Genomic DNA, 14,479 nt, shown 5'->3' on the forward strand with positions numbered 1-14,479 from the left:
AAAGATATATATTAGGCCTTAATATTATTGTGTAGACTCCTATCCATTTACCAGTAATTAGTGTAAATAGCATTAGGTCAACAAGTTTCTTCTGTTTAATGTACAATATGAGCAATCAGATGCAATAGCAGGATCTCGATATTGGACAATATTTCAGTCTTGAACTGTCGATTTTTTTAAAATGAAATAAATTCTTTCCACTTAATGATGTGGTTAAAGGTCATTAAGCTAGTACATAACTGCTACTCATAAAAGGTTACGATGGTGAAGAACAAATCCATCCCATGCTAAAGAAAGATAACTCGTCACATTGAAATGATGCCAAAAAAGAAAACTTGTATGTTTTGTGATAAAGCAAATGAAGTTTTAAGGGACAGGGAAAACTGAAGTGCTGAAAACAACAAAGGAAAATATCTGAAATATCATTAAATCAAAATAATGTTTGTGAAAAACACAAGCTATAGGTCACGTTATGGTTTTAAGCCTACCTAACTTAATTGTAAGATCTCTTCAAACAATTGTAAAATTATAATGGTATTAAGGAAAACAATGTCAAGTAATGGTTATAAAGACCAGTAAAATGAAGACTTGGGAAGATCTTGATGTCAGATTTGAAATGCTGAAAAAAAAAGGTAAATACTCCTTCAAAACGATTTGATATGATGGTTATAAAGCCTACAAAGTTTGAAAGAAACAGGTGGAAGACTGACAGAAGATACCTCATGATGAGATAAACTTTATGAAATCACAAAGGGCAGTAACTCTTCCAGAATACAGCTAAAGTGATCTGCCAATCGAACAACACAACTTCATGTCATGGCGATTAACAAACCGACATAATAAATGCCACTAAAGTCCAATAAGGTACTTTACTGCCAACTGTTGCCTATGATTAAGCCACAAGGGCAAAGTACTGTTCCCAACCATAACAAAATTGTGGAATGGGCCATAACACTGCAAATAGAGGGGGAAGCAATCTTTTGATAATGTAAGATTTTTTTCCCCAAACAGACAAAAACTGCACTGCAAATCAGACATTTTTGTGTGACTTAAATTTTTGTGGTTTTAAAAAATTTGGCTGTTTGGTTGACATGCTATTTTATGACTAAAATGTACAAATGTACTTGTATGAAAATTAATGTCAATGTCGACATTTCAACAAAATTTCAAAAATTCTTATTTCATGGACACATGAATTTGTGAATTGACAATACCTACATAATCATCGAAAATAAAGCTCACACAAAAATTAATGATTTTTCAGTATCCAAACTCATACTTTCACAAATTAAAAACAACTAAAGATTCTGCAGTTTTCTTATTTATTATTACCTTAATTATGACTCAGAACTTAAAACAAATGCTTTCATAGTAATAATATTAATAATTATATATGATTCAATTGAAATAATTATACACTTATGGCTATTTTCAATTTACCAGTAAAATGGTAAAATTTTGAAAATATCACAAGATGTTAAAATGTTACTTTAGACAAAAAAAACACTAGATATTAAAATGATACTTGGCATTGATTCAGATCTGCGACACTACAATAAGCACGGCACTGAACATGTATTTAACTTGTAACAGTAAATTCACATAACCACACATTCTACCTTATAGCTTCTGCTTGGTTACTGAACCATACGTCCGAAGAAATTGTCAGGTGTGCAATATTTTGAATCAGCATTCAAATTTTCTAATGAAATATTTATGAAAATAACTGAATGTGACCAAAAGAAACAACACAATAATTACAAAACTGACAGATAACAAACCACATCTTTTACAATGTTTATGAACAGCTCCGAAATGGTATGTTGAGCACCGTTTCTGGAAATGTCAATCTTATATGACTTGTGCTCAAGAAAACTAGTACAGGTGTTTGTAAAAATTTGCACAACTTATTTTTTCAATATATGTTCCCACTTTCTAATATTGTTAAGAAATTCATACTTGGTGTAACTAGTTGTTACAATTAGATGAGGTTTAAAATGCTAAATAACAGATGATGAGACTGAATTGATTCTTCTAACCCATACTTTTGAGAGAAACTTGCAGTCATGCAAACACGATATAAATCAGCACCAGCTCCAAGTGAGATGGGACAATGAAAATTGACATTCAAAGAGATACAAAAATAAGTTATGCTGAATAAGAGCACTCATTTCCCACACATACTCTTTTGCTGGAAACACCAATTCAAATAATGTGACTGATAACCTTGTGTCATTTATCACCCATTTCCACCAAAATATCAAAGAATAATTTAAAGAACAACACAAACATTTAAGTTATATAACTCAAATGCCCCATTAAAAAACTAAAACAAATACAATTTCATAATTTGCAATTTTTAACCCAACATCTATTTGCTTTGAAGTTTGGCTGTTGAATATGTATTTTGACAACACAACAATGGTATTACATCTCTGTTTGTTATCTTGTCATGGAGCTACCAATTGTAAGTTTTATAATGTGAACATGAGCCAAGTATCATTACCGGTAATCATAGTGAAGCAAGTTGTTACAGCCAACACAGACCATTTATTTTAACACCTTAAGACAAACTTCACAGATAAATTGGCATCAGGAAAGAGGAGGTAAATGAGAGAAAAAAAAAATTCACTACTCGACCAAGACTAGTGAACACCTATATAGTACAGCAGAACTTGATTAAAACAGTCATTCATTCAGTATAAAAATCCATCTGAAATATGTAAAATTTGTAAATTATGTACAGCTTCATCCATAACAAAATACAATAGTCATATACATTCTAAGAAGATGTATCTGTATGTCGCTCAAAACAAACACTGATCAATGTTAATATAACTTGATCATCTTGATCATGTAGCACAGGTGTTAAATGCCAAACATTCCCATCACATCTGCCGATATGGCCACAATTCCTGTAATATCATATCATAGCCTTGGACAGTCACTGTGTATGCAGTCATACACTCGCCCATCATTGGGGCCTTCCATCGTTTCTACGTCAATCAACAGCCAGTTTCACATGTGCAGTCTGACTGGGATTGAACACCCAATATCACAGACATGTCCACAAACAACTGAAACATTAAATAATGATTTGATCAGTCTGTCTTTGCAGGCTACACACATAATTTGGCCAGTTTTTTGTTGGTTTAACATAAATATTGAACTCTTTGCCACAACAAATCATTGTTCACTCCCTGCTCAAGCTGCATACTGCATGTATTGCACATGTGGGATTTATCGATGCTTGATGAGATCTGTCACCGAGATGTTCAAGTGACAACACTTTACCTTGATGAGAACAACCAATGGGGGTTTACTATTCTGTTTCTACATCCTCAAAAGTCTGCAAATTCCTTAGCACACTTTTCTGTTGATGATATTCTCAGTGGTTCTTCCTCGTAATCATCAAAGTTACTTGCGTCCCCAGGGCCTTTGCATTTTGGTACAAAGGGAGCATCCACCTAGGGTAAAAACGATAACAACATAAAACAGCATCCAACACAGCTATGTCTAGAGGTTCAAGCTCTCTTCAGCTTAATTTTGATAATTTCAGACAATTTATGAATTATGTAATGTATTTTGTTCAAGTGTTGCTTGTTTGTAAATGACTACTTTGAATAAAATTTTGTGATGATGACAAAGTTAAAGATTTTTACATCAATTTGATGATTTTACGGCTTATCTTTTCAATTGAAAAACCAGGTCACAATAATAGATGTTAACTTCACAATGAGAGGGTTCGACTCAAATTCTGTCACTTTCATCAAGAACATACACCAAGATTTATGAAATGAATCCTTACTGTAATTGTAGAATATCTATTTGCATTGTAATGTATTGTTACAACAAATTTTTCGAAAGTAGAAACAAAATAAACAAAACCTCAGTACAGCTGCAATCAATACAGTGTCTCCTAAGAGATAAACTACAAAAGTCAATTGCGAGTTGTTCAACTTTTATCAGTCTTGCTCATAAAATCTGGAGAGATAAACAAATCAGAATTGGTATTGTTTACAAATATGTGCCCTACAGGTTACTGTCTGTAGAGGAACTCACCTTTCTTTGGTAGATAGCAATCCAGTCTGTGGATTGGAACCATCTGTGGTTCTTTATATCATTGACAGCATTCTTGAGGTTGCCATATCGTTTTGTGAGGTCCACTTGAAGAAGGTTACGCAATAGATCCTTAAGATCTGAGCTGAAGTGCGAGGGGAATCGTACCTGTGATGTGCAAACCAATTAATTAAGAGACTACATTTTTTCATATATACATGTAAAGATATACTATTGAGGGGCAAATACATTTTTTACATTGAAGAAAAATTGAGTAATTTTCAATGATAGCTGAGATAAGAACTGATTTTTTTAACAAAGACTGTTGGTCTCAACATTTGACCAATTTTGAAGACAACATTGTTCTGTAGGATTATGATGTATGTGGACAGTCTCCTACAAGTTTCATACCAGTTATTATCAACAAATATCAGTTATTTGTCTATTTATTTCCTCAAATCAAATCTTCAACCACTCAAACAATCTGCAGAAAGCATCTCAGGTTTATAAATGATAAAATTATGAATTTCCCTGCTGTCCAATTCTGATCGAATTATACCTTGCCAGAGACAATCTTTTCATAGATCTGTATAGGTTGGTCAGCAAAGAAGGGTGGATAACCTGCTGCCATTTCATACACCAGGACTCCCAATGCCCACCAGTCCACTGCTTTGTTGTAGCCCTAGAAAATACAATGCATCAACCTTGTTGTAATTTTTATGTATCACTATATGATACATATACTTAATAAGTGTATTATCTTCTGAAACTACATTCTGCATATATCTGAAAGCATGATTTACTTATTCACATATTAAAAAATTCTTTCATCTGTACATATGCTTTGTCAAGCAACACACTATATTTATCTAGCAATAAGCCGATGTCTGGCATTAAACCCATCCACCTCTACTTCATATCTAGCAGCTTTGCCAACAAATATTACTTCAATATCTTATAAGCCCATCCCCACTTTTAGTGAGAGTTTGTTTTGGATTTCCTGACCTTATTGCAGGGCAAATACAGTTGTACATTTTCATTAAGAAAACGAGACCTGTAGCTCTAGTAGCCGCAGCTGGCTATACTTTAACTGAGGTATTAACCAAACCAGGCCTTGGGATCATGAAACTCAATTTTTGGCTTGGACAATCACATGACACCACTTTTCATGACCTTATCCGTGATTTGCTTGGTCAAAATTTAAGACAGCCTTAGACTGAAGATTGTTTCATTATCCTGGAGCTAGGTCAGTCTCTTTTGTAATTATTTGAGCACAGCCTTTAAAACACTTGAGTACAAGCTCTGGACTATGAATTCCATAACTGAACTGACAGACAACAAACTTAAATATTGTCTGGAGTCTTTTTTGGATGTTTTACAGAAACAAACCTTACATTACAGGCACCATAAAAGCAGTTACATTCAAACGGTTCTATTTTTCACTATTTTTGAGGATACAACTAAACCATAGAAACCTTATACTAAGCAAATGAATTTTACAGACAAAACCATAGCCCGTTTCACGACATCTTCTTTGCTCCAAATTTTTAAACCAAGAAAAAGAAACAAAGATTGAATGGTAGTTATTAGCAGTGAGATACTTCTCTACCTGGGAAAGATTTTAACTTTCATTGATTTACCTTGCTGAGGATAATTTCTGGTGCCAAGTATTCAGGAGTACCACACAGTGTCCAGGTACGGCCTTTTACTCTCTTAGCAAATCCAAAGTCTGTCACCTGATCAAAAAAACAATCAAAATATCTAAAAGCTGTTAATTCACGGTTCTCAGGTTCTATACTTACCAAACACTACATGTTTATAGACATAATTACAAATAACTTACTTCCCAAAGAATACAAAGCCAATATAAACATTACCAATTGAATATACAAGAAATTGATTACAATCTCTTGTTAATCTGACAATCAAATAATTGTATTTTTTTTTTAAAGTTCTATTTTTACTTCATATTTTTCATTATCATTGAATTTTTATTTAATGGCTATGATGATATCACTATCCTCAGTGAAACGTAATTTAACAAATGTACAGGAATCTCATTTCATCAGTAATGTCTCTTTTTTTTTTAATTCACACACAAAGAAACACTAAAAAATTTTGACAATTTACAGAAAACAATTATTACAGAAATATTTTATTGAAAGCCGAGATGATTCTTGCAAGTATTAGTCTGTGCAAACTTCTTGTTCACTTCCATTCATTTGAGATAATGTAAGATTTAGTAGTTAAAGAAATGAAAAATAGCTTGATTTGATCTTATTTAGAGTATTTTAGTACAAATACAAAAGTTTAATGTAAGTTATGTTTAAAGAATAGAACTTTATGAGACTCATGTCTAATCAAAGTACACAGTTATGAAAAAATGTGACTATCATTATAATTATTATTTTCAGTTTTTTTTTTTTTTTGGTCTCGCAGATATTTAAGCTATATATATATTTTTTTCATTATCATTTCAACTTATTTGCCCTGCAGACATTATCTTGTACAAAGCATTGGTAGTTAGCTTGTGGTTGCTATGGTGACAAGAGCTCTTTCATTGCATTAACCAGATGTCTGGTGGGTTTGGCAGCTGTAGCCCCAGTATACACTGTAGGCCTTCACACACATATACACATAGCCAATGAATATGCTAGCAGCTCTTGTGCCAGAAAAAGTGCAATATGGGATGTTTTCACATTCCATGATCTGACAAAAATGCTGTGTACTGCAGTGAAACAAAACAATCTATATCAAACCAACATTGACAACAAACAGTGCAGCACTTCTTTTTTTTAAACAAAGGAAACAAACAAAAAATGTAACATACAAACTAGGTACCTATCTTCTGTGAATTCTTTCTCAGTATACCCAAGGTAACTGATATAAAACAGGCAAGGAAAAATTAACCACAGAGTACAAAAAGGTCATTCCTAATCATGTATGGATTTCATCAGGTGTACATTATTTCCAATTAACAAACAGATGCTAAATGTCTATAGAGAAGCAGTATTACAATACAATAAACAATTAAAAACTTAATGAACAAGTTCCTTCTACCCCCCCCCCCCCCCCCCAACACCCCCCACCCCCACCACCCCCTTCCCCCAATCCCTTGATCTTATCAGTACGTTCAGTACTAAAAGGCCATCAAGAATATTGGCAACACCAATAAAACGATTAAAGTTCATGATCATAATAAGACCATTGTATGTACAATGCTCATTCGACAACCAGCTATTATGCCATAAATAACTCTCACATTACATGAACATAAATGCAAAATGTTGTCACAGTATAGCAAATCCATATCATAATGTAGTGCACCATATTTTAAGAACTGGACTAGAACTAAATATGTTTCAACTGAAGTGATCACTGCTGATTGAACAAGCACTCATTAATGAAAAAGCTAGATTTCATATATTCTTACATTGTCCCACCAACCCAGCATTAAGTGTCATCTTTCTTTTCAATGAATTATCAAACTGAATTTAAGATGTGTCCCATTAGCCTTCAGTTGCTAGATACCCTTAACCAGATAGATGTACATGAGAATGACTGACGCAGACACTGGCATAAAGCAGCTGTTCTCAACCTATCAAATACTTTGTATAAAATGAACGATTTTTTTTTACTGGAAAAAATTTAATGAAATTTGAAACGTCCTTCAGTACATAGAAGTGACTTAGGAGCATAACAATCAATACCAGGCTGCTATGTACATACTGAGCTATCAGCTAAATCTACTACCAATCTAAAAGGAGACACATATCACCCAGGAAACCAAGAAGCTCCAATTCTGATCAATACTGGTCCTTAGGTGCCGTATAATACTTTCTCACACAACAATCTCCTACTTCAGATCAAGGATGATATACAAGTATAAAGAAACATCCAAGACATTCATGTATTGTACAATCAAGACAGAAGAATAAGGTGTGTCAATACTGTAGTGTACCAAGTAATAGTCAAAGTTAGAAGTGTGGACTTATTTCACACTTAAGCTAGACATTCGACACATTTCCCTGCCACATCAGATATTTAGTATTTCAGACAAGATCACTTGTGTCAGTATGTTACGACCTGTTCCATCCTAAACATTTTGTTGGATGCAATATATTATTGAACATTGTAGTTCTATAAAACTAGCCTGGATGTATTCTTTTCACATGGAATTTCCCCAAGGACTCAACACATCACCTGTGACTCAAAGACAGAGGGTGAGCCTGGTACAGGACATTGACTTGGCATTTGTTTGTAATTCTTTAGAACAATAACTCATATGTGTGGGCTTATTACTAAGCAAGGGCTTATTGACAGGTTTTTGGGTACAATTACAGCTGGGGACACATGCTTGCTCGTCTGTTTCAATGAGAAAATGCCAAACACGTTGAAGAAATGGACAAAAATACTCTGTGATGACTCTAGGTAGAATGTAAATCATGCACAAAATAACACACTTGCAAACAAAAAATAATTGTTTACTGGAAAACATAATCCTTATACAACTACTTGATGGGTTCCTGTATACAATTATGATTGATGGAGCCAGCCTATAAATAATCACATAGGCCTCTGGCGTACCTTCCAATCAATTGCCTCATATATAATACACAAACTGCCTGGCTGCACTGGGTAAACTTTTTATTAAGTTTGTTAATTCAAGGCCACGATTAGAAATCTGTCCACTTGACCCTGAGGTTGCTGACCAGTGATTACACCAAAGAATTATCAACGACCTAACAGTTGAATTCAGTGTGCTATAACATGGTAATCCATGTTTGCAAAGTCCTCTCCAGGACAGCCTGTTGCCATGGATGTTCAGGAGATCAATAGGTTATGAGCTGCTTCTCCAGTGCCTTACAGAATTTTATTGTACACGATTAGGGAGCCGTAGAAAGAAAAGATAGATCCACATATACCCAGTTGTATTGAATAGTTAAAAAAACTTTGCTCTCTGCCATTGTGAGAGCAGGTTGTGCTGTCAAGTGTACAAATCACCCACATATATACACGAATCAAGTAGGCTGTTAAAGCACAGGTAGAAACAGTGCCACACCTGGCTGGTCACCAGGCAAGCAGCCTTAATGGATTTATAACTACATAACATGAATGACTTACATTGAAATTGTTCCAACTGTTGCTATTTAAAGTAACAGAAGCTATTTATAGATACAATAATGACAAACATTCACATACAGCCATTGTGAATTTTATGTGGGGTTCAACCTTGTGTATAGGAGTCTGTTACAGATGGGGTGATAACTAGGGAGGGGGACAGAGCCAGTAAGCATATTATGTAGAGTAGGAGATACAATCATTGTAGAACATGCTATTCAAACATGGCTGTCACATTCAGCTATGGTGTATAGGATCATGCATGGAAAATTCTACACATGAGATCTAGTTTGAAGGAAAGTAGTCTTGGGAAAAACAGACAATATGTACACCTGAGCAGAATGCCACTCGCAAAGAGGTAGAAATTTCAATAGTTCTTCAGAGGACAAGAACACACACAGTTTGCACTTTTATTGAAGTTTTTGATAAATTATTAGAAAGACATATTCTGATGTAAATCAAGGTTTTAAGGGCAAATTTATTGGAATTTTTGTTGGAATCTGTTATCACAAATGATCTCCTGACAAACAAGACAACTATAAACCACGTAACAATCTAATAATGGTGACCTACAGAAGCTATATCTAAAATACAGCACAGTAATTACATTATTTTAATACAAAATGTAAACAACATAATGACAAATTTAAAGTAATTGTATCCAGACAAATTGTTTGTGTAGGTTTTACAAGAATAGATAATGAATTGAATCTCTTTCTTTGTAGCCACTAACTGCTGAGAAAACGAAATGGATCTAGATCTAGATAAAAGACAAGTAATTCTGTGATGGTTCCAGCTTGTCTCGGTACATGTACGATCAATAACTTCCTCTTGTGAACTAAAATACTATCGGGAATATGGCATAAGAAAGGGTAATTATGTAAATTTGTGGCATTCGGCTCCAACTCCACCCCCACAATAACCAAAACTGCCTTTAGCAACACTTAAATAAGCTACAGCAAGTATATGACTGGATTATATTATCACATATAACTACAAAATATGCATGTACTACAAATTAGACCTGAAAATCTCCTTCTTTCAGAAAACTGGGTATACATCTTGAAAAAAATATCAACCCAAATAATTTACTGTATTTATTATAAACTTGCAAAGGTAAGAAAATCTATCACCATAAGCTTTACAAGTAATCTTTGACTTTTGAACCTCTTCAAAGATAAAGACTAAACAAACCAGAAAAAAGACATCCTGTTTAACACAGAGAGATACATGCATTATTGTAGCATTATCTGAAGCATTCACTTTGAGTCTAATGCACTTGATGCATTAACCTTGGTATTAACACATACAGTAGATTGGGGATCCAGAGGGGCTGCCAGCTGCTGCATCATGTAAGCTGCCAAGTTATCAAACCTCTGACTGGACACAACTAAAGGGCAGGATTTTGGTCTATCTTTATGTCAGCTAGTCATGCTATAAAAATTTTCTTCATGCAGATCCGTGGCCTTTCTGAATGATAACTTAAATTCCAGCCTTTCAAGGCAATATATTAATCTAGAAGCTATACCTGGTCATGCTGCCTAAGATGTTTTCAGGTAGATCTCAGGTCTTGATGTTCCAATGATAACTTACAGTCAAATCCCTCAGAGCATCACAATCATCTAGAAGCTATACCTAAAAATTCTTACATATATTGAGCATACAAAGCAATTAAACACAAAATGATAAATTTGGTTTGAGATTTCAACACAGATCTGACAGTACACACATTCAATACATGCACACATTCAACACATGCAGTGTTATCTAAGCATTTAAGCACATAAAGCAACCTCTACAAGCTGAAGACACCTACATGCTACAGGAAAAGCAAAGAGATAAGGTGAGGTCAAATGGAAAGCAATTACATGCCACAAGACATTAAAGCTCAAATGAGAATTGAGGTTTAGCTTGCTACAAAGACAAGAATTGTGAGAAATCAGGTAATTAAAAGAAAACCAGTCATGTTCCTTATGTAAGTACCCTTTCACCAGACACTGGACGTTAAGCACACACTGAAAGCTTACCCTGGCCTAGGGTAAGGTGTATGTCAGAGCTAGAGACAGTTGCTGTCAGAATATAGCAACAAGTCCTACTGTTTCAGAACAACACCACACCGTACCTTCAGATAACCTTGGGTATCTACGAGTAGGTTTTCTGGTTTTAAATCACGGTACATACAATCCAAATTATGTAAGTATTCCAAGACCAATACTATTTGTGCAGCATAAAACCTGGAATGCGGCTCACTGTCAAAAAGAAAAAAATGCACAATACATATGTATAGCATTCTATAACAACATGATGCATCAACCAAACTATATTAAGGGAGTGAAGGTTAGAGGGACACTGGGAATTGGGGATCACACATATACCACAGGTTGGAAACATTCCTCATCAGCACAGGCAAAACCTCTTACTTACTTTAAGATAGCCATGAGAGTCAATTAGTAAATTCTCTGGCTTGAGATCTCGGTAAATGAGATCCAAATAATGGAGATATTCAAATGCCAATACTATTTGAGCTGCATAAAACCGGGAATGTGGCTCACTGTAGGAAAAAAAGACACATTGATGATTAGTACAGGCGGTCAGCTATTCTACCAAGAAAAAGGGCATATGGGGATGTGTTATTGAATGTGGTCAACTGTGGTCAAGAACAGTAAAAAAAACCGGGTCAAGATAAAATTTGAAATGATAACTCTTTCTCCCTCATAACATGTCATTTATATATTTTTTTAAAATCATTTAAAATTACATTTAAAATCTGAAAATATTGTTTCCAAAAAAAAACAGTTCCATTGGAAATGTTCAAGTATAAGTAAGGTAATAATAATTTTCTTTCTTTTAACATTTCCTGGTTTCCCATATAGACAGGGCTTGAAGTCCATAATTCACAAGTTAACTGATTATAAATATTATAAATGATTATTTCCACCATGCTGCTCAAACATTTGACATCTGAGACTTGAAATTTAAGTACAGCCAATTAACACAACCCCATCTCAAAGAAGGATCAGAAATCAATGTTGATGTTTAAACATTTTCGGGCAATGATGTTTGTGAAGACAATCAATAAACACTGTTAGAGTTGAATTGTTCATAGCAATGAAAACTACAGTAGATCAAATGTACACGTATTATAAAATTTCAAATTCAGTAAAGTTTTGAAAAATGTATACAACTAATTCATAGTTTTAAATTAGTTTTGTGGGTTTCAAAGATTAATTTCCTAGGAAACATTCTTCCAATTTCCAAGATTTTCCTATATGTCAGAAATGAGTGACAAAAATCAATACTATAAATTCCAGATGTGAATGCTTAATGTGAAAATAACATAAATGTAGCTTTCTATTATACAGAATTATATTCTGTACTATTTGATAGTTTCTGTAGTAAAAAACAATCATCTGTTTTATATAAGAGTCCTATTCAAGAATGTTAACATTTGACCTACAAAGGAAATGTCACTTTTAAAATTATTTCCATTAAAATTGCAAATTGACTGAAAACCATCTGTAAGATACCATAACAGAGAAAATATTTTCTCTGTCTTGTATCAAAGAGAGTATAACAATCTGAAAATAACTGTATATCAAACGATAAATGGATATGAAGAAATAATTTCACAACTCGAGTCTAAACAAATGGGAGAAGAAGAAAAGAATGTGATGTATATTATAAAGTGCTGTATGGTATGACAGAAATTGGATTATGAATGATATGAATGACTAACTGAAAATGAAAAGTTTTAATTAATGGCTCTGGTATGTTCTCACCAAGTGACCATAGCTGAATATGAACCTATAGTTAGAATGATTTAGAAAGATAACTCAATATTAAAGCAGATCCATACAATAATATGTATAGATACACAGAATCACAAGAATCCGTTGTTTTGCTGAAACTTACTACATTGTGTTCTCCCCTTATAATAAGCAAATAATCATAAACAAGGGTCTGCATTCTGTTCCCATAATCTGAATTTTAGAAGAAATTCCTCAAGGTTTAAAAACTCATATTAATCTCCAAATTTTCCTTTTTTTCAACAATTAAGCCAAAACTTTTTCAAAATTAGATTTTTCTGAATAAGGATTAGAGAGTCATTCAGATTCCATACTTTGTGTTGCAATGGAAAAATACAAAATTTGACAATCTTTGAACAGTTCATTTAATGAAATGTTTACAATAAAAATTATCATAATCTTGATCTATGTCACTAGCTCAAGCTGCCAAAATTATCCCTTATCTTCATCTATTTTTCCCTTCTCTCTCTTATATAAGGACTTTACTTGTACATTACACATGTAATCTGCAATCATTTTAAAGCATGTATATATATTTTCTTATATCCCTGCATATATATTTATTTCTTTATGTACTCTTAAATGATTGTACATGTACAAAAGACAGTGAATAACACCTTTCTATACAAATTTAATTTATTCATATTTATCAAAATTCTGATCTTGAATTCATAATTCATAAGTTACCACTTTAAGGTAATATAATCACACTGATGTTTACTCAATTCAATTCATCTATCAGTTGCTTAAAGAAGGGCTGTAACGAGTACCCATGTACCAGTATACGGGTCGGTTTTGAGAAATAACCAGTCTGAAAATATGTACCCAGATACCTGTCAAAATAGGAAACATTCTGTCTTCCCTCAGTGTTTACATTTCAGATCATTTAAGTAATACAATATCTCACTCAATTGTTCTGTTTTCATTTACTTTGGATGACACTTTATCTGTTTGTTTCATTTCCACATTCAACATTGTCATACTTTAGTCTTCTCACTACCACAATTCATTTTGGGAACCGTCAAACATGTGTTTACACAGCAGACTTGTGTACTGTATTTTACCCTGTTACCATGGATAACATGCAAGGATTCCCGAATTTCTCGTTTGAATTAAACAACATTCTTATTCGTTTATCTATGTTTTGATTACAGGTTGTTGGTGTTGTTGCTATGATGTCATTGTCGAGCACAATAACAATGTCTCATTCTCATTCAACTTCCTGTTGTAAGCAACATCATTGTACCATATTTTCGATAAGCTTGAGGGGGTTACGTTTTGTCAACTTTTGATCCAATGTGATTTGTCTCGAGATCATGTAAATTACAAAACAGTTGATAGATGCAAAGAAATGAACATAATAATATCATAAGTGAAGCATTGTGTTCATACAATGTATGGTATATGGTTGATTTTTATTCGTTACTGAGGTTACAAGCCCTTTTCAACATGGTAATACGATGTTTCATTATATGTCAGATAAAATTTGGGTA

At 33.6% G+C, this 14,479-nt stretch overlaps 1 protein-coding gene across 4 annotated transcripts in view; it reads right to left on the reverse strand.

Moving 5' to 3' along the window:
* Positions 1-1,305: 1,305 nt before the first annotated feature.
* Positions 1,306-14,479, reverse strand: part of LOC132550985 (cAMP-dependent protein kinase catalytic subunit alpha) — a 107,221-nt gene continuing 94,047 nt past the window's right edge. For all 4 annotated transcript variants that reach the window (XM_060215088.1, XM_060215090.1, XM_060215087.1 and 1 more), the window contains 5 exons: positions 11,605-11,731; positions 5,700-5,795; positions 4,619-4,741; positions 4,063-4,227; positions 1,306-3,467 (listed from right to left, as the gene is read on the reverse strand). In XM_060215088.1, the coding sequence (XP_060071071.1) occupies positions 3,342-3,467; positions 4,063-4,227; positions 4,619-4,741; positions 5,700-5,795; positions 11,605-11,731 (637 nt within the window). In that variant the 3' untranslated portion in view covers positions 1,306-3,341. The remainder of the gene's footprint in view (positions 3,468-4,062; positions 4,228-4,618; positions 4,742-5,699; positions 5,796-11,604; positions 11,732-14,479) is intronic.

This window comes from Ylistrum balloti, unplaced genomic scaffold (assembly GCF_031769215.1).
Source record: "Ylistrum balloti isolate Yb309-2 unplaced genomic scaffold, AGI_CSIRO_Ybal_v1 Utg370160, whole genome shotgun sequence".
NCBI classification, from domain to species: domain Eukaryota; kingdom Metazoa; phylum Mollusca; class Bivalvia; order Pectinida; family Pectinidae; genus Ylistrum; species Ylistrum balloti.